This window comes from Peromyscus maniculatus, chromosome 8, assembly GCF_049852395.1.
Source record: "Peromyscus maniculatus bairdii isolate BWxNUB_F1_BW_parent chromosome 8, HU_Pman_BW_mat_3.1, whole genome shotgun sequence".
Lineage (NCBI taxonomy): Eukaryota > Metazoa > Chordata > Mammalia > Rodentia > Cricetidae > Peromyscus > Peromyscus maniculatus.
Genome location: NC_134859.1, coordinates 94,862,862 through 94,884,429, shown reverse-complemented (window position 1 = coordinate 94,884,429; position 21,568 = coordinate 94,862,862). Strand labels below are relative to the sequence as shown.

The following is a 21,568-nucleotide window of genomic DNA, read 5'->3' as shown; positions in this document are numbered from 1 at the left end:
CTTAAAATCCAGTCATGGAATCTACTGATTGTTTTTGAAACCCTGAAACTCGCTGCTAATGTAGACCAGGCTGGCCTCCAACTCACAGAAACCTGACCGGCAGGATTAAAGCCATGAGCCGCCATGCCCAGCCTATTTTTACTTAAAAAAACATCACTAGGTATGGTGGCCTAAGTTTTTAATCCCAGCACTCAGGAGGTGGAGGCAGGAGGATGAGAAGTTCAAAGACATTATCAGGTACAGAGCAGAATTCAAGGCCAGCCTGGGTTACATGAAATCCTGTCTCAAACAGAGCTGACAAGGTACTCAACAGGTAAAGGCGCTTGCTGCCAAAGGAGGACCTGAGTTCACTCTCTAGAACCCAGATGGTGGAAGGAGAGAACTGACTCCTGCAAAGTTGTCCTCTGGTCTGTGACATGCACTTGCCCACATGCATGTATACATGCATGTATACATGCATGTACACTCGCACATATATACATACACACACAAACAATAAATGTAAAAAACTATTACCAACTGGACTCTAGTAATATTAAACAAAAAACTTAATTAATAGATTTGGTCATATTGAATATTTTTAAGTTTCTTTACAAAAGAATATAGACATTCTAAAGAGAACTACCAGAAAAATATTGATATCCACATTTTTTTAAGCTAGCAATGTGCCTATAATTTGCCTAATGAATTATTTTGTCTGTGGGATTTCCACTGTTGTCCTAAAATAAGACTATACTACAAAGTAAATGTGCTATGACCACAGAAAGAAATTCGGACTGACCCACATGCCCTCCTGAGCGGCAGGGCATGGAAGACACAGCAGAAAGCATGAGGTCTGCCAAAGACACAGCAGGACCAGGGCTAGCCTGGCCTAGAATTCACTACATGGTACAACTGTCACGCTTCCTCTGGGGGAAAAAAAGTTAAGAGTCATTACCCCCAGAGGGTACATGATTCCAAGATGCTCACCTAATACCGCCCAAGCTTTCTCTCTCTCTCTCTCTCTCTCTCTCTCTCTCTCTCTCACACACACACACACACACACACACACACACACACACACACACACACACACACACACACACACTGGCCACAAGCACCGTGCACAGGAACCCCGAAGTACAGTCAGACCCTGACAACACTGGTATCCTGCCACAGCTCTTCCCAACCTCTCTCTGGACCCACCAACAATCTGCCCTGCTTTCAATGACCTCCTCAAACCAGCCTGCCTTCCCACAGAATTACTGAGCCTCTGACATCTTTACCTTGGATTATATATCATGTAAAATACTTATTAGCCCGATACTAAAAATATAAACAGGTGTCATGTTTTCTGCCATTTTTATCCCCAGGACAACCACCACATTCACTAAAACTATTCAGTGAGTACTTCAGATGAACTGTCCAAAGAAATAAGTGACCTAGAACAACTAAAACACTAGGCATTCCAAGAACTGTCATGTATGACTTCAGTTGTCACTGGAATGCCAGGCCTAAGAAGGAACATAGAATTAGCTTTTACATCATCTACTTGTCCAGACTAGAATCCGTTATGGGTCTATGGAATACATAGGTAAATACCCTGCAAAGAAAAATTTTACTCATTGTACTGTACTTACAAATACAGCTAGACTAGCATTGTTCTCTAAAACATAAAATCATTGAGTATACACACAGGAAGGGAGGGAGGGAGGGAGGGAGGGAGGGAAGGGAGGGAGGGAGGGAGGGAGGGAAGGAAGGAAGGAAGGAAGGAAGGAAGGAAGGAAGGAAGGAAGGAAGGAAGGAAGGAAGGAAGGAAGGACGGACAGACGGGAAGGAAGGAAGGAAGAAGGACGGAAGGGAAGAAGGACGGAAGGGAGGAAGGAAGGAAAGAAAATCTGCTGAAACCTAGACAGTTAACAGTAACCTACCAATGGTGTTCCTTAGGTTTGACAAAGGTGCTGTGGAAATTCAAAACACCAACAATGGAGGGAGGTGGACGATGGTTTCATGAGAACGGTAGTACAAATGCACCTCCTCTTTAAGTCTGAACTTACTCCAAATTAAATATTTATTAAAAGTAAAAATGGGAAGCTCTGGGTGGTACAGGAACTAATGCTTTTTCAGCTGAGGACTCAGGGGCATTCAGTCAGAGGATTCCTGGAGTTGGTGAGGTGAGATGTGGCAGTGGCTTGTTCTTTGTCTCTCTGATCTTTCAGCATTTACCCCAGTATCTGGCTCCGGATTTTAAAAGACCATTTAGCAATTCGTGTTACACCACCCTACCCCAGGTTTCCTTCTACCCCCTCTTCTTTCTACTGCTCTTCATCTTCATGTGATTTACATGCTACCCCTTCAGGCTGTAGACTGTCCCCTGATATCCCGAAGAGGGCTAGATCATTCCCCCACCAAATCCCTAAGCACTTCATCCAAAGACCTTATTTGTTCTTTCAGTTCTTGATACCTGTATTTTCTTTACAAGATAGTTAGCTCCTCTCCAACAGGAACTACCTTTTCCTTTTGCTTCCATTTCTTAGAACAGAGTTTCTCAAAGAGTATGCTGAGGCACAGACATGCTGTGAATGAGTTAGGGATGTCCTACCATAGTGGTATCCTCAGCCACAATGGACATCAGAAGCCAGAAGCCCAAACTGATTGAGCCTCAAGCAGACTCCTCCTTCACCCCAGGACATGCCTTCATGATAACTGAAGTACTCAGGTGACACGACCCTGTGGTAGACACATCCAGTAAGTACTTGCTAAGGTGAATCTTGGAATCACCGACTAGTCCCCTTCAACCACAATCCCCAATATCACTGACCACTCAGACTGTATCCTCATTACAAGCTTTTTCCCGAAGTTCAGGCTGGCAATCTTCCTAACAGTTATCCATTAGCTGGTTATGCTTCCTTACCATGCAAAACCCACATCAATTTTGATTGCATAAAAATGCAATAGAAAAGGACAAAAATGACTCAAATAGTTAAACACAACATTAAAGGTCAATGAGATACAAAAGCTATTTATCCTACTAAATCATAAGAAAATGTTTACAGGAACATGGACTTCTATCCAACTTAAATGCAACAGGAAAATCTGTATTTGCTAGCAGTACAAACTGGCATGACATCCTTGGTGCTACAGTAAAATAACACCCATCAAAATCCATAAAAACATGCATTAACATAAATATCCTTTAACATAATAGCTTATTCCAAAATTTATATCCTAGAGATATAGTCAGAAGATATATGTGTATACACACACACACACACTCTTCCAGAGGTCCTGAGTTCAATTCCCAGAAACCACATGGTAGCTCACAACGATCTATAATGGATCTAAAGCCCTCTTCAGGCATGTAGGTATACATGCAGACAGAACACTCACATACATACACACACACACACACACACACACATCTTTTTTAAAAATGGCTAACTGAAAACCAGCCAACAACACAAATAACTAATGCAAAAAGACAGACATATAAACTTGGCAATGAAATTCAGTTGTTAGAGTGTTCGTCTATCATGCACAAAGCCCTGGGTTCAATTCCCACACCATATTAACTGGTGTAGCTACACCTGTAATCAGGAGAGAAATTCAAGGTCATCTGTGGCTACACAGAGGGTCTAAGGACAGTCTAAACTGGATGGGATTATTTTTGCAAGCTTTCCATGTGTAAATTAAAATTGTGAAATTTCTCCCCCCATCCTTGGGTTTTGGGTTTGTGTTTTTTTTTTTTTTTTTTTTTTTTTTCTGTCTAGCCCTGGAACTTGCTTTGTACATAAGGCTGGCCTTGAACTCAGAGATCTGTCCTCCTTTGCCCCTAAGTACTGGGATTAAAGGCATGTGCCACCACCACCCAGCTTAAAATTATGAAATTCATAACATGAAATGTTCAGCAACATCTAATACGGTTTTAAAGCATCAAATTATTCCATATCATAATTTAAAGTATGAGCATTTTGAAATGGAATGCCAAAAAGAAAATCAACTGTTTGGGGGTAATAAATTCAAACACTGAATAATTTCAAAAAAAAAGTCATCATCTGTAACTAGGCAAGGCTTCCAGTGGTGGGACTGGGACACTAACCCAGCTACAAAATCTTCGACTAACCAGTGGTATTAGCGCACACCTTTAATCCCAGCACTCAGAGGCAGAGCCAGGCGGATCTCTATGAGTTTGAGACCAGCCTGATCTACAGAGTGAGATCCAGGACAGGCACCAAAACTATACAGAGAAACCCTGCCTGGGGGGGGGGGGGGGGGGGGGGGTCTTTGATTCACAACCTGTCCTGCCTGCAAGATGTGCTGAGGGAATGGTGGCTTAAGCTTATGGGAGTAGGGAGCCAATGGCTGGTTTAACTTGAGGCCCACACCATAAAGCTGGATGGCCCAGAGACATAGGATAGAACCAAACACTACTGGCCAAAAAAATAATTAAATCAATGAAATGATTCCTAGTGATGTTCTGCTTTACTCATATATCAGTGCCTAGCCCAATCAAAAAAGAGGCTTCTTCCGGCAGCTGATGGGAACAGATGCAGAGACCCACAGTCAGACATTAGGCAGAGCTTGGGGAATCCCTCGACAGAGGGGAAGGAAGGATTGTAGGAGTCAGAGGGTGTAAGACACCAGGAGAACAAGGCCCGCAGCATCAACTAAGCAGGGCTCCTAGGGGATCAGAGACTGAAGTGGCAATCACAGAGCCTGCATGGGTCTGCACTAGGTCCTCCAAATGTATGCTGTTGTTAGCTTGGGGTTTCTGCAGGACTCCTAACAGTGGGAATGGGGGTGTCTCTGACTCTTTTGCCTATTCTTGGGACCCTTTTCCTCCTACTGGGTTGCCATGTCCAGCCTTGATATGAGGGTTTGTGCCTACTCTTATTGCATGTTGTTATGCTGTGTGCGGTTGACATCCCCGGGAGGCCTGCTCTTCTCTGAAGGGAAACACAGAGTGGATCTGGGGAAGAGGGGGATGAGAGGGAGGCTGGAAGGAGTGGAGGTGAGGGAGGTTACAGTCAGGATCTATTGTGTGAGAGAAGAATAAATAAAACAAAATAAAAGTTCCAAGAGCTGGAAAGATGCTCATCAGTTAAGAACATGCACTGCTCTTACAAAGGACCAGAGTTCTGGTCCTAGCATCAATGTTAGCTGGCTCATAACTTCCTGTAAGTCCAGCTGCAGGGGATCTGTCACTCTAGTTCTCTCTGGCCTCTGTGGGTACCCCCACACACGCTCACATACACACACAAACACAAACATAATAAATAACAAGACAAGCCGGGCAGTGGTGGCGCACGCCTTTAATCCCAGCACTTGGGAGGCAGAGGCAGGCGGATCTCTGTGAGTTCGAGGCCAGCCTGGACTACCAAGTGAGTCCCAGGAAAGGCACAAAGCTACACAGAGAAACCCTGTCTTGAAAAACCAAAAAAAATAAATAAATAAAATAAATAAATAAATAACAAGACAATATAAAAGAAAAAGAAGGCTCCAATACACCCAGGAAGTGTCTGAGACTGGGAGCTGAGTAGCCACAAGAAGAGTACCACCCATCCCTCTGCCAGGCTCTATCACAGAGCTTGTGTGCACTCCTGGCCAGGATGACCATACCATGGTTACCTCAACCTCAGTTTTCCTTTTCCTTTTCCTTTTTTCCTTTTTGTTTTTGAAACAGGGTCAATCCTTCTGCCTCAGTCTTTCTAGTGTGGGGTTGGTTTATTAGATTTTTTTTTAATATTTTAATAATTTATTCATTTTTATTTTATGTGCATTGGTGTTTTGCCTGCATGTATATCTGTGTGAGGATGTCAGATTCCCCTGGAACTGGAGTTACAGACAGTTGTGAGCTGCCATGTGGGTGCTGGGGATTGCACCCAGGTCCTCCAGAAGAGCAGTCAGTGTTCTTAACTGCTGAGCCATCTCTCCAGCCCCCTTTATTAAATTTTTGAAACAGGGTCTCACTATATTTCAGGGTGGCTTGGGATTAAGTATATAGTCCAAGTGCCTTTAGTTAGTAATTCTCCCGTCTTCTCAAGTACTGAGATTACAAACATGATCCTCTTTGCCCATCTTCATTTTAGTTTTTCAAGGACCAAAAATTCACCTCAAATAGACTTCTAACCATCTCCACATACCTACAGGAGACAAATGATGAAAAATGGACACATATTTAAACTCAAGAGATGAACAATAATCACAAGTTAATGTAATGACTAGGGAGCCATGCCCAGGTTACTGTAAACTTCAAAAGTACACAGGTTTGCTGTGTTCATGTCTCTAGGAGTCACAAGAACATTGTGCTGACTCAACAGTGGGCTGTTGCAGTTAAAAGATAGACTCAAGGACATATCAAAGAACCAGGGGCCAGGAAATGTGACTACAGTTAACGGCAGAAAAGCCAGGTGTGGCAGCACACTCCAGTAACACTAATACTCAGGAGAGGCAGAGGCAAGAAGAGCCCAAGTTCAAAGCCAGCCTCATCTATATTGCAAAAGTATGTCTTAAAACAAAATCCAAGCCGGGCGGTGGTGGCGCACGCCTTTAATCCCAGCACTCGGGAGGCAGAGCCAGGCGGATCTCTGTGAGTTCAAGGCCAGCCTGGGCTACCAAGTGAGTTCCAGGAAAGGCGCAAAGCTACACAGAGAAACCCTGTCTCGAAAAACCAAAAAAAAAAAAAATCCAAAAACAGTTAAAAAGAAAAGAATGTTCATTTATACACAGTAAAAAAAGACTAAAAACTCAAGCTTATACCAAATGATAAAAAGTAGCCAGCAAGTTTTTTTTTAAGTATTACCAGCCAGAATTCAAAAGGCTTTCTGGAGAGGAGGATGCCTAACAAAAGGCTAGTATTGAAAAGAAATGGAAAATAAGTTTAGAGCCAGTAACAGATCATGTATCACATGCTCACAGCCCCAGGACCCATCCCAGAGCCAAAATAAGAGATCTTGGTGCTAGTGACCTACAGAAGAACACTAAATGTCTTCCCAGAGCTCGGGATATAGTTACAGTAGAGCCCTTGACCAGAATGCACAAGACTTGTGTTCAATCCCTAGAATTGAGAAAGAAACAATGGGAACAAAACAGGGATCCAGGGAGAGCAGGCTGGAGCCACCTGCCTCGCCCCACCCCCCACCCCCAGTGCTGGGATTAAAGGCATGCATCACAATGCTCAGCTTAAAATAGTGAAATTTATAACATGATACAAGTTTTTAAAGCTGTTGTATATCATAATTTAAAGTATGAACATTTTGAAATGCTAAAAAGAAAATCAACTGTTTCTGTATAATAAACCCAAACATTGAACAATTTTAACACTAAAAAAAAGTTTGTTTTATATATCCTTATCCTTTAGTGGCCTAGAACTATTCAACTATGCAGTTGAATCTAGCCTTGAACTCTCCACCCTTCTGCCTCAACCTCTGATTGCTGAGATTAAGATAGATACCAAGCACACCTGGCTCTCTAGCCTTTCTATTTTAATATCAAAGACCAAGAGAATGGAAGAAGATTGGCTAACTCTCTTTAGTAGTAGGCATTTCAGCAAATGTACATCATCTGAAAGGCTGACAGCATACGTAAAGGCAGTATAACCCCTAAGAACAAAGTCCCACCCTTTGTTCCTACTGGAATATTCTCAGTACCTATGTCCTCCAAAGGGATCATGCACATAATAGACACAAGTGTGTGTGTGTATAGTCATGACGAAACATAAAGAGTAAACAGCAAGAAAGCAGCTCAGTGTTCAGTCTTCAGAACACAAGGAGGTCCACACTTAGAATGCTCCTCTCCACTTTCATGACAGGAGATAAACTGAGCTTAGGTGCCATTACTCACTCAGAACCAAAGTGCAAGAAGAACCTCCCCTCACACTGATTTCTCCATACTGGTCGGACAGAGCAGCAGGCAGTGCCATGAGCTGGCTTTGTCCAACCTGTGCTATAGCAGCCAACTGTGTTAGGCCCTACAGCCCCAGTTCACCTCACTCTGCATCATTCTACCTTATCCCACAGCATCTCTTCCAGCCAGCCATTCTTTCCAAGATAAAGTCTCCAAACACGGGGCCAAGTACAATTAAACTAAGTATAAGCCGGGAGGCAGTGGCCACGCCTTTAAACCCAGGACTCGGGAGGCGGAGCCAGGCAGATCTCTGTGAGTTCAAGGCCAACCTGGTCTACAGAGTGAGCTCCAGGACAGGCACCAAAACTACACAAAGAAACCTTGTCTCAAGAAATTAAAAATAAATAAAAGTGTTAAAAATGTCACAATGCAACTCATTACCTTGTATATTAAAAAAATTAATAAAAGAAAAAGGATGAAGTCTCTACTGTCCCTTCTTCATGCATCGCTGAGTCTTTTGTTTGTTGGTTGGTTTGTTTGTTTGTTTTTCTCCTTCGTAATGCTCTCCTAAGCCATCTATACTCACCTGCAGTTCACTGCACTGGGTATCATCACCCAAATAGCCCATCAGAGCTCTTTATAATTTCTGAAAGAGAGAAAAAAGCCTTTAAATACCACAGATTGCCATATGTGGTGGCACACACCTGTAATCCCAGTACTGGAAAGACTAAGGCAGAAGAATCTTGAATTTGAGGTTAGCCTGGGCCATACATCAAAACGCTGTCTCCAAAAACCACACAACAAACAAAGACACGAAGAATTAATAATCAATGTATCTATCACTGCAGAAGTATCTGTATCCACTATGCACAGCATCTGGCCTTTCTGTCCACAGTAATGCAATCACATATAGCAGGACCAGCCATGGACCAAATGTGCCCTGACACAGCCTCTAGACAGAAAAGCTTTTGCACTATTACTGAACTGTGCAACCTTGGGCAAGTCAGTTTCTCTAGGCCTACATTCCCTCATCTGGAAAATGAGAAAGTTAGGAGTAGAGGCTTGCCTAGCATTCATAAAGTCTTGAGTTCAATACTCAGAACTGGCACAGTGACACATGTCTATAATCCCAATATCCAAGAAGTGGAGGCAGGAGGATCAAAAGTTCAAAGTTGGGGATGGAAATATGGTTCAGCACTTCTTGTTCTTTCAGAAGATCAGGATTCAATTCCCAGTACCTACATGGTAGCTCACATCATCTGTAACTCCAATTCCAGGGGATCCAGAGCCCTCTTCTGTATCCAAGAGTACCAAACATGCATGTAGTACACATACATACAGACAAAAAACATTCATAAACATAAAACGAATCTAAAAATTTTTTATTTAAAAAAGTTTAAGGTTATCCTCAGCTACTTAGTTCAAAGACAGCCTAGGCCATAGGAAACTCATCTCAAAAATAAGGAAGGTAAAAACACAAGAAAGTAAAGCTAACCCGAGATAAAAGCACAAAGCTTTCCAGAAAGAACACCAGAACACCATTCAACTGCTACATTAGTTCACAGTCAAGTCTAAATTTCCTCCTTCCCAAGATGGACATAACTGTCATGTTAAGATGCTGGAGAATTGGGGATGACAGGTTATAAAAAGTCCATAGTAAACAGATGGGGAAGCTTATCACAGAATCCAACAATAGAGGCTGGAGAGATGGCTCGGTAGTTAAAAGCACTGACTGTTCTTCCAGAGGACTCAGGTTCAGTTCCCAGCACCCACATGGCAGACCACAGCTGTCTGTAACTCCAGTTCTAGGGGATCTGACACTCTCACACAGACCTACATGCAGGCAAAACACCAATGCATGTGAAAAAATAAATAAATAAAAATTAAAAAATCTAACAATGGTAGTAGGGCGTAGTGGCACATACCTTTACTCCCAGCACTCAGGAGACAGAGGCAAGATTTCTGTGAAAGGCCACTCTGGTCTACAAAATGAGTACTAGGACAGCCAAGGTGACATAGAGAGACCTTGTCTCAAAACACAATAAACGAACAAACATATAAATAAATAATGATCAGCAAAATCAAAACTTACCCAGCCTGACCTCAAGACTAATTGTCTACTTAACAGTTTGACAGGAGACTGTCACTAATGTTTAACGTCACAGTAGAGCAGACTAGACATTCAGTGTCTAGTTCAACAGCCATGCCTTCTGGATTTCTCTCTACTTCTACCGCTGCCAATGCACTTTAGGATCAGAGCGGTCTTCCAAACTTAAATGACACCCAGCTGTTTACCAAAGCCATGCAGAAGAGGGAGACTGAGGGAGAACAGGGGCTTGGAGGAGGTGGGTGTTTGTTTTTAACTTTTTAATATGGGAGCATGGTATGTGAATGTGTTTATGTGTACACAGATGCATTTAAATATTTTTATATATGTCTGTAAATGCACACATGTGCAAGCACCACAGAAGCCAGAAGACCTGAAGCTATGGGCAGTTGTGAGCCACCCAATGCGGGTGCTGGGTACTAAAATGTTCTTAACCACTGAGCAAGCTCTCCAACCCCATTCTTTTTGACTTTGTCTATACTCATGTTGCTCAATTTAACTTACCATATGCAGGCATGATTTTTGTGCAATTTTTTAAACTATATTATTTATAAATATACCTGACAGGCTGTGTTTACAAGAATATTTCCACCATAAGTTACATTTCCACAAAGGAAAGTGAAAAAGCAAATTCAGATGTGATAAGAAAACTGAAAATATGGCACAGAAATAAAACTCACAATCATTCACATTTCAGAGTAAATCAGCCCAAAAATGTGATGAGGACAGGAAAGACAGCTCAGTGGGTAAAGTTACTCTCTGCACAAGCCTGACACCGGAGTTTAGTCTACAGATCCATTGAAGGTGGAAGTTGAGAGCCAATGCCACAAAGTTGCCCTTTGACCTCTACATGTGCATACACAAACCCTAAAACTTTTAATTAAATATATGTGTGTATACATTTATACATATATATAAACCATGCTTCTTATTCAAAAGCTAGACAAATTTGTTTCACCAGACTCCCTGTTCTTAGAGAGCTGACCCAGAATGGTTATAAGCATACAAAATTGATAAGACTTTTGACTTAAATTGGAAACTTTCGATTTCTTTCAGATAACTGAAAGTGTAACAAATACATGACATATATATACCACATAAGTACTTATAGGTGTAACATATGCAAGTAGTCTTCATTCTACATCAGTGATAGTCTTGAAAAGAGGAATAATGACTCTCAGATTCAGGATTTTTAAGTGTTATGTCAGCCACCCCTAGAGTGGCAAGAGAGTATTTTGTGCCACTGCTTAGCTCATGCTACAGAAGTAACCCTGACACATCAATGCCCTAAAGAGACGGGTGAGCTGATGTGGCACTCTCTCCATGTTACACTTCGCTTCTAGAAAACATTTCAAAGTACTACTTAGCAATCCAATTACATTTGCAAGTATGTTTACCTAAGTCTGTAAAAATAAACAACCTGAAGAACCTTATTGCTTGCACTGGGCCTGCATTAGGATCTTAGTGATTGACAGACAATTATAGGCTGATTTGCATTCAGTGTTACTGTCAAGCCTACTTCTTAAACAGAGAACACAGATGCATTTATAAGATTTAGTTGACTTCCCTGAGGGGCCCTCTACACTATTCTCAGCTTTTCATGAAAACGTGGCATTTTTTTTAATTTCTTTCTAGACTTTTTTATTTCATGTGTATGAGTGTTTTGCCATACACATTTGCCTATATGTATGTCTGTACACCACATACATGCCTGGTGCCAGGTCAGAAAAGGGTGCTGCATCCCCTGGAACAGATAGATGGTTCTAAGTGGTCATGTAGATACTGGGAACTGAACCCAGGTCCTCTGCAAGAGCAACAAGTGCTTTTAATGACTGAGCCATCTCTCCAGAGCATAAGCTGCAACTTTTAAGCTTCACAAGGCCTTCCAGAAGCAGAAAGGACTTCTGTTTCTTAGCATTTTTCTCCTAGCCATTGAAGTCTGTAGAATCCCTATCTATACAGACTTTAAAAACAATGATGACTAGATTCTTTTAAGAAGCTATATATATAAAGATGAAGTTCTTATTAACAAAGGCAGGCTGGGCGGTGGTGGGGCACGCCTTTAATCCCAGCACTTGGGAAGCAGAGCGAGGCCAGCCTGGGCTACAGAGCGAGATCCAGGACAGACACCAAAACTACTCAGAGAAACCCTGTCTCGGGGGGAAAAAAAAAAACCCAAACAATGGCAAAAGGCTAACTTCCCAGCTAAAAGAGAGGTACCAGACTATATTAACTGACTCTTCCAAAAATACCACCTTATCTAAAAACAGTGCCCTAGCTTACCAGCAAAAAGACAGACTAAGAAGTCATGTCTTTACACAGTTCAAAGACACAGACTTCTATTCTGTTGTAACCTTTGACACTATGGTTTTTCCTATTTTAGATACTTCATGTAGCTGGCGGTGGTGATAGTGCAGGCCTTTAATCCCAACACTTGAGAGGCAGAGAAAGGCGGATCTTTGAGTTCGAGGCCAGCCTGGCCTACAGACTGAGTTCCAGGACAGCCAGGGCTATGCAGAGAAACCTTGTCTTGAAAAACAAAATCAAACAAAAAACTTCGTGTAACAATTTGCTTGATGGCCATCCACTAGCTTCACTTTGAAGAGAATACTAACACTTTGTCTACATGAACGGAAACTGTGGAAAATGTCTCGACACAATTCGGGCTAAGGACAGTAGTTCCACACGATGAACTTCTCCTAAATACTCCATTTCTAGACTACAAGTAAGAACATTGCTGGAGGCCAAAACAGGTACTTGGCTCCTGGCCACAGAACTACCTATAGATTTCAAAGAAAACAAGAGGAAGAGTTAAAACTGACAGGTCTAAGACAAGAATATGCCTCCATCCACACAACAAAAATAAACTTAAAACTCTGTATTTGCTCTGCCAAAAATGAAAATGACAATAAGCACTGCTGAGTTTCCATACCAGGAGAAGTGCTAAGAGCTGAAAGAGCTCGGTCTATGTCCACTCCCTTTCCTAAGCTCCCCACGCGCTTTGCTGCAGTTTAAAGGCAAAGTGTCCACTATAGGCTTCAATCTTGAGGGGCTGGAGAATACAGCGTATTCTTAAAAAGATGTACTAGATATGAAAAGTTTGTGAGGATTTCAAAATCTAGATGCCAAAATACATTAAGGGAGGGGTAGTAAACAAATCTGCAATAAATCAATTGACCATACTTATATTTTTCTAAAGCAGTGGTTCTTAACCTTCCTAATGCTGCAATCCTTTAATACAGTTCCTCATGTTATGATGACCCCTAAACCATAAAATTATTTCATTGCCTCCCCCCCAAAAAAGCTTAACATCGGTGGCATGCACCTTTAATTTCAGAACTCAGGGAGCAGCGGCAGGTTCCAGGCCAGCCTGGTCTACAGAGTGAGTTCAAGGATAGCTAGGCCTACACAGAGAAATCCTGTCTCAAAAAAACAAAACAAAACAAACAAAAAAATTATTTTGTTGCTACTGTAATTTTGGTACTGTTAGAAACTATAATGTAAATATCTGACATGCAGGATAGCTGATATGCAACTCCCAAAGGGATCAGGACCCACAGGTGGAGAACTCCTGTTCTAGAGCAACCACAGTAAGGTATCTTGTTTGTTTGTTTGTTTTCGAGACAGGGTTTCTCTGTGTAGCTTGGTGCCTGTCCTGGAACTCGCTCTGTAGCCCAGGCTAGCCTCGAACTCACAGGGATCCACCTGCCTTTGCCTCCCGAGTGCTGGGATTAAAGTGCTAGGATACCAGCTAGCCAGAGTAGAGTATCTTTTTTTTTTTTTTTTTTTTGGTTTTTCGAGACAGAGTTTCTCTGCGTAGCTTTGCGCCTTTCCTGGAGCTCACTTGGTAGCCCAGGCTGGCCTCGAACTCACAGAGATCCACCTGGCTCTGCCTCCCAAGTGCTGGGATTAAAGGCGTGCGCCGCCACCGCCCGGCCAGAGTAGAGTATCTTAAGTTGAAAAACTAGTTAAAACTAAGAAGAAAAAGTTTCTCTCTCCCTGGTACACAGTACAAACTGTTCACTTACATCTATAATGTCCTTTAAATCCAAGGCAGTAAGCCAGGCTTGGTAGCATATCAGCACTTGGGAGTTCAAGGCCAGCCTTGTCTACTTAGCAAGTTCCAAGCCAGCCAAACCTACAGTAGTGAAACCCTATCCAAAGAAAAAAAAAATCCAAAGTATTACATGGGATAAACAAAACAATAACTTGAATTTACACACCATTAGGACCAGAAATGATGATAGTCATAGCACCAGTAAGCAACACTGAACTTCAGACTATCATTTCTGTTTCACAGTACTATCAGACATTTACTATTCCGTTTTTTTTTTTTTTTTTTTTTTTTTTTAGAGAATAAAAGGGGTTGGGGATGTAGCTCAGTCATTCTGCACTTGTCTAGCATGTGTGAACCCATAGGTCTCATACATACCAGCACCACAAAATAAAAAAGCTAAATAAGAAAGTAATAATAGCAGAAGTGATTTGCTTGCTGAAAACGATTATCCAATGGAAATGGACTTCACAAAAGTCCCACAAACTGTAGGTGTGTGAACTTTATCTACTCAATTGCTTAAACTCAGTGCAGAATAAGTAATGGACATCAAAACAGATAAAATCCAGACCTTCCAATTAAAGTTACACAAGGAAATTTGAAGAGGCAAACTATAATTACTCCTGGAGAAGACACTGATCAAGGATAGCCACAAATAACATTTGGCTGTAGACACGCTCCACTATGTGTAAATAAGTTGGAGCCACTAAAAAGGATGGTACAACTTTGCTAACTCTAGCTAGCCCTGCCTGTATCCCAATTGGCTGACTGATCTACTTGGAAAGTCGCTTGGGCCTTACCCTGGAGTTTGTTGCAATAAAAAGGGAAAACAGGGCATAGTTTTTAACTTCAGTCTCACCTTGCACATCTCACCAGCACTGTAGTTCATTAGTGATCAATTACTTCATCCAATTCCTGGGAAAAACAGAAAAGCAGAATATCTATATAATACCAATTGGAGCCATTATCAGTAGCAAATATTCACTGCCCTGAAGTAAAAGAACATGGAGACTTCAAGTAGAAAAAGTTACAAAAACGGTACAGTATGCGCTTTGGGGTGAAAAAAAAAAATCTGTGTCTTTTACCTAAAACTGAAAATATTTTCATTCAGTAACAGATTACAAAATGTTCTTAAAAAAGTCATCTTTTCAGTACTGATTAGTCTTGCTTTCAAAAATAAAAGGGGGAGGAAAAGTCAAGGAGGGGAAGAAAGCCATTCATGTCCGTTAAGAGAGGACAAAATGAAGAGTAGACGAGGCCACATGAGGTCTCGGTCCTTCCCCCGCTCCGGGAATCCACTATCTCTGGAGTTACACTTTTGATTATATTAATGGCTTGCCTGAAAAGTGTAAGTTTGCAAGGGAGAAAGAATGCCAATTTCGGAGCTCAGCAAAAACTTACAAGGTTCCCAACCCAAAAAGGAATCTGAAGACTCTGGCTTCCAGCCCTGTCTGAATGGACCCTCAGCAAAGGCCAGGGGGCAGAAGACTCAAATTCGTTTGGGGAAGAGAAATCAAAGTTCCTAGCTAAGACTGTGTGTCCCAGCCCTTGGAAGAAGAGAGAGAAAGAGAGAGAGAATCTTTGGAGGCGACTTTCTCCAGGAAGAGATAAGTGGTTTTGTTTTTGTAGATGTGCTCGCGGGCCACGCACGTCCCGGGAGGGGGGCGGGGAGAGGGGGGACCACAGTAAATCCTGGGCTCTGGGGCGCCCCCGCCTAACCCACTTTTCGTGCTGTCCCCTTCCCCGGGGTCGCCGCCCCACCCCAGGTGGAAGTACTGACCCGGAGGGCAGCACTGCGCGCGGCGTGGGAGGCCGCCCGCTCCCCACCCTAAGCGGCGGCGACCCCGGGGCGCTGGGCGTGCGGGGACTCCGGGGCGGCCCGTGCCCGAGCACCCTCGCGCGGGCGCCCCGGGCGCCCCGAACCTCGGGCGTGTGCAAGGACCCCCGGGGCCACCGCCTGGGCGGCCGGCGCCTCAGCCCCCCAGCGGAAGGGAAAGGAGACTGAGGAGGGGAAGAAGCAGTAAACAGCTCCAGCGTCCGGGCCTCGCCTCAGAGAGAGCCCCGCTCCCCAGGCCCCGCCGCCGGCCGTCGGGACCCCCCGCTGTCCCCGGGGCCGCGCTGCCCGGGACCCGGAGCACCCGAGGGGAGTCCAGGCCTCTCCCCGGATGGCTCTGGAAGCTCCTGAAGCGACCCGGGCAGCGGAGAACGGGGAAGTCAGGACTTACCTGTCATTACTTTCTACGCCATCTTGGATCCACTTGTCAACGTCCCCACAAAGCATTATGGGTAAGAAAGAGCCTTTAAAGTGACTCCCCCCCCCCTCGGCCCCCGACTCCCGCCTCCTGCCGCCGGCGCCGCCCCCTCCGGCCGCACCTCCCTCCGGAAAGTTGGCCCCAGAGGCCCGCCCGGCCCCCTTCAGCGCCTGAGGGACTTCGCGGGGAACATTCCCCCCCACCTCCCGGATTTCCAACTGTGCCTTTGGGGTGCTCTCTTTTCTCCCTGCCCGGGTCTCCCCTATCCCCTACGCGAACTGCTGTCTGCCCCGCCGCGATCCTGCCCTGGCATGCAGACACCCCACTTCTGCATACAATCAACGCGGAGTGTCCTGGGCCCGGGTGGCCTTGCGAGCCGCTGGCGGATGCTTGGATGCTTGCAGGGATGCAAGGACGCAAGCATGAGCACGCCTGAGAGCGGTCCCCCAGCACCGGGTCCTTGCTAACGCTCGCGCTTCCCGCCACGCGGCATCCGCCACGCACGTCGCACCCGCGCGGGGGGACAGTGCCTGTATCCTGGGAAGCCAGTCTGGGTCCCCCGGATTCCAGGAACTCTGTGAACGCCGAGTCAACCCGCCAGCGAAGCGCAATTGGGGTTTGAGAAGGTTAAGCTAAACGCAACTTTACCCCCAGTTTTCTCAGCTTTGCGCAGTCTCCTCCTCGAACCGGGTAATGTGATCCGCGACCCTCTAGGTCGGAGGACCCCTCCCCTAGGAATGTGGCTTTCGGCTCTGTAGGGTCCACTGGTTAGGGTCCAAACTGCGGACTGTGACTTTCCCCGGCAGGTAACTCGGGAGAGCCAGGCTGCAGACTCCGGGTGGGGCGTGGATGCCTGGGCCGGGAGGAGGGGCCCCGGGAAGGTGGGGGGCAGTGCCTACCGCGTTCCAACTGTCCTGTTCCCACAGGGCGGCGACCCCAGGCGGCGGGACAAGGTAGAAGGAGGGCGCCACGCTGGCTCGGGGCAGAGAGAGGAGGGGGATGTCCAGAGTGGCTCCGAGGCGACTAGGGCGCAGGAAGTAGGAGGCGACCGTGCGCCGGCTACAGACCTCAACGAGCATCCCGCGGGCATCTGCTTTCTCGCTGCAAGACAAGCCGCGGGCTCTCTCCGCCCCTCCGGTTTGCTTCGGGCGTGCGACACCTAGCCCAGGTGACCAACCCCGTTGCTCCCTGAATTACCAGCTCCTTGCAGCCCTTGTCCTGCCAGAAATGGAGGTCTGTTGATTAACTCCCCACCCCCACCCTGTACGTTCCCTTTCCAAAGCCCCCAGTGTCAGCATTGCTGAGTTCGGGGACCTCCGGTTGCTTGCCTACCCCGAACAAGATTTGGTGTTCAAAAGAAAATCCTCCCAAGACTTTCCGTGTAGATCCTGTGTTTAGCTTTCGCGAGGTTTTAATCCCCAGCCGCGGTGGGGGGTGGGGGAGGTGTTATTCCCCAACAAACCAAAGCTTGCGAACAAAATGATACTAAATGGCTCTGCAAATTCGAAGAAATCGTGAGCACAGGCATTGGCACGTACACACCATCTTTTCGGTGCAAGGGGAGGGTCTTGGGTTTGCCTTTTTCAGGCACCTCCGGATCCCACCAGGTGTCTGTCTGGAGCTACCTGGGTGATTGCTGACAACCTCTGCCCCTAGGGAGCCAAAAGCTCCACCAGTCTATTGTACCAGCCTGAAGAAAAGGGTGAGGTGTGGACTCATTAAGGGATTGGCCCCGGGGTCACTCTTGAGGGAGGGAGCAGGTGAGTCATTCCCAGCGGACTAGGAAGAGGCGGTCAGGGGAGGAACCTCCCCTGAGTCACCACTTTTCAGAGCTTCTGCCAGTCTCCAGTATTGGGAACTGGAGCCTAGAGCTCTGGACACCTCTAGAGTGGTCAAAAGTGTCCCCCACCGGCCCCTTTGCTCTCCCTGCAAATGAAAGCTCCCAAGTCCTGTTTCCAGGGTACCCCAGTTGCTCCTCCTCCAGTTCCTGCATTTCTTAAGCCACTAGGATGCACTAATGTAATGATTGGCAACTTGAAGTGGGCGATCTGAGCTTCCTTGTAAGTAAGTAATCAACCGAAGAGCAAGAGCTGTGCCTGCCAAACTGCCTCTTTGGTAGGTAGTCTTTCTTCGCTTTAGAAAAGCTTTGGCCCAAAGATAGACTCCATTTATGTCAGTGCCTCTGGTGTGTGTTCTAGCAGGTTCTTGTCCCAGATGCCACCTGTTACCTGGACTAAAAGGGCCTCCTAACTCTCCCTGCCCCTTAAATTCTGACGTCCATCTGACCAACTCAGTGACATTTGTGGAATGCAAACCATGTGACTCCCCCTTAAGGCTTCCACATCATATTTGGGATGATCCTAAGTTCCCAGCCATGGCCTATGAGCTCAATGAGATTGTCCAGTCTTCCTTTCCTCCGTGATGAGACCAGAGTGACCTCCTTCTTCCCTACATCACCCCAAGCTTTCCTCCCCTGAGAAAACTATTTTCCTCCACCTGTCAGTCAATGTCTTCTCATTGTTCAGGTCTTGGTTCCTGTCACTCCTCCATGCTGTGGGATGTCTTTCTGTATGCTGTGAATATGTGTGTCTCCCATTGGATAATAAATAACGCTCTTTTGGCCTATGGCAAGAAAGCTTACAGCCAGGCAGGAAGTCCAAGCAGACAGACAGAGAGAAGGGCAGAGCGGGGGAGATGCGAACCTGCAGCCCAAGGAGCAACAAGATATCAGCAGACCTATAAAGCCACTGCCACGTGGCAACATATAGATTAATAGAAATGGGTTGAGTTAAGTTATAAAAGCTAGCTAGCAGAAGCTTGAGCCATACATAGGTCATACAGTTTGTAATTCATATAAGCCTCGAGAGTAATTATTTTATAAGCAGCTGTGGGACCGCAGGTGGGAGAGATTCATCTGCACCTTGGGGCAAGGCAGCACCTGAGAAATTTCTGTCTACACCTCCAAGAGGACCTTTGTGATCCCCTTAAATGAAGCAGGTCACTCGATTCTACTACTGTCATTAGAAATTGTCTTATCAGTTTGTTTTATTATCATCTGACCCACTCACATCTGTTTTCTATTATCTTCAGAGTGAAGACATGAACATAGATACTTGGCAAATATTTGTGGAATTAATGACAAACTGTTATCAGCACACGGTGGTAAGGAGATGGAGTGCTGATGTCTGAAGTGGACTGACCCACTGATCACATTCCGCTAGGGACCCAATGGGAACCATGCTGCGGGGCTCGGCTGCTGTTAACCTGGTTCTCTTCTGTTTCTGAGCTGCCAACAAGAGCAGCACTGAATCCACCCTCACATCCCTCTTCTCCATCTTCTCTCTCCTCCATCACCCATGGCCACACCTACTTAGTGTGAAGAATGCCAAGTCTCAGTCTTTAGGCCTCTCTTCTTCAATTGCATTGTCTAGTCTTAAATCTCTCCTAAATTTAAATCTTCCCACCACAAAGGGATTGCTGGATCACTCGGACACTCACACTTTCCCCTGAATGTGAGATTCTATCCAACAGCTTCTTGGTATTTCTCATAGATGCTTCAAACCCATTGTTCTTAGAACTCGATGTCTTCCTTTTCTTCCTCCTCTCTTCCCCTTCTTCCTCTGAGATAGGTCTCTTTTAGCACAGGCAGGCCAGAAACTTGCCATCCAGCCAACAGTGACCTTGACTCCTGCTCGTCCTGCCTCTGCCTCCCCAAGTGGTGAGATTACAAGTATATGCTACCAGGCTCACCAGCCTGCAGTTCAGTTCATTTCTTTGACTGATTGGCGTATGTGGTATGTATGTGTGCACGGACACATCTGTACATTCACATGGTAAGGCCAAAGGGGAACATCAGATATCATCCTCTCTTGTGGACCCCAAAGCTCTCTGTTTCCGGTAGACCAACTGGACAGGAAGCCTTCAGAACCTGCATGGCTCTGCTCTCCAGTGCCCGGGTTATAGACCCACACTCTCTTCCCACTATGAAAGTCAGGCTAGCCTGGAACTCTCGATCATCCTGCATCACCCATCTCAGCCCACAACCTGTACCATCTGAGAAGCTACATGGCTCACACCTTTGTTTCCAATGCTTTGGATTCTCCACTCGCTTCTGAATGTGTCACACACACACACACACACACACACACCCGTGTTCCTGTGACAAGTGTGGTGAGTTGCCACTGTCTCTCCATCGTATTTAAAATTGCAGTATTCCTACACATAAGCCATAATTCTGTCCCTGCTTTTTTTTTTAACAAGGCATTTTCACCTAACATAATGGGCTATTTGTTTACACCTGCAGAGGAAGAGAACCTCATTATAGCCCTAAAGTTGTTTCTAGAAAAATTCTGCAAATAGGCACTGAGAAGATGGCTCAGCAGTTAAAGCAAGCATGAAGGATAGGGTCCCCAGAAACTCCAATAACACCCAGTGGGCATGGTGGACTACCTGTAATTCTGTCATCAGAAGGTGGAAACAGGATGGCTATGAAAAAATAATGGGGGCTGAAGAGATGGCTCAGTGGTTATGAGCACTGACTGCTCTTCAGAGGACCAGGGTTCAATTCCCAGCACCCACATGACTGCACACAACTGTCTGTAACTCCAGTTCAGGGACCTGACACCTTCACACAATGCACATGAAATAAATTTTTAAAAAAAGAAAAGAAAAAATAATGGTCTAGAGGCAAAGGCAGTTGGATTTCTGAGTTCGAGGCCAGCCTGGTCTACATTAGTGAGTTCCAGGACAGCCAGAGCTATGTAGAGAGACCTTATCTTTAAAAAAAAGAAAAGGAAAGAAAGAATGAAAAAGAAAGATCAGTAGAAATAAAGAAGAATACAACCGGCTGGGAGTGTGGCTCAGTTGTAACATGCTTTCCAAGGATGCGGAGTTCCATCACCAATACCAAGTAGGCATGTTGGTGCACACCTGTGATCCCAGCACCTTGAAGTGAAGGCAGGAGAATCGGGAGTTCAAGTCCAGCCTGGGCTACATGAGATTTCAAAAAAAAAAAGAAAGAAAAGAAAAGAAAATGGGGGGAGGGGGTGGCTGGAGACATGGTTCTATGTCAAGAGCACTGACTGCTCTTCCAAGACCCAGGTTCAATTCCAAGCACTCACATGGCAGCTCACAACTGTCTGTAACTCCAGTTCCAGAGGATCTGACACCCATGGCAAAACATCAATGCACATAAAATAAAAATAAATGATTTCTTAAAAAGCCAAACCATGCCGGGTGGTGGTGGCTCACGCCTTTAATCCCAGCACTCAGGAGGCAGAGCCAGGTGGATTTCTGTGAGTTCCAGGCCAGCCTGGTCTACAGAGTGAGTTC

General features: G+C 45.2%; 2 protein-coding genes across 27 annotated transcripts in view; one reads left to right on the top strand and one right to left on the bottom strand.

The window, feature by feature from the left end:
- Helz (helicase with zinc finger) overlaps positions 1–21,568 on the bottom strand; it is a 171,639-nt gene that overhangs the window by 137,676 nt on the left and 12,395 nt on the right. For 10 of the 26 annotated variants that reach the window (XM_076543610.1, XM_076543592.1, XM_006970479.4 and 7 more), the window contains exons 1-3: positions 16,211–16,290; positions 14,845–14,900; positions 8,411–8,470 (exon numbers count right to left, since the gene is read on the bottom strand). The gene's annotated coding sequence lies outside the window, so the exon portion shown is untranslated. Of the gene's footprint in view, positions 1–8,410; positions 8,471–13,959; positions 14,086–14,844; positions 14,901–16,210; positions 16,291–16,885; positions 17,060–21,568 lie in introns of those variants that run through there. The other 16 variants (XM_076543597.1, XM_006970478.4, XM_076543600.1 and 13 more) reach the window with 6 other exon arrangements.
- On the top strand, positions 2,604–17,610 carry LOC107401045 (uncharacterized). Its single transcript, XM_076544010.1, has 3 exons — positions 2,604–2,690; positions 15,777–16,271; positions 17,164–17,610. The coding sequence occupies exons 1-3, from the start codon at positions 2,604–2,606 to the stop codon at positions 17,398–17,400; spliced, it is 819 nt and encodes a 272-aa protein (XP_076400125.1). The 3' UTR covers positions 17,401–17,610.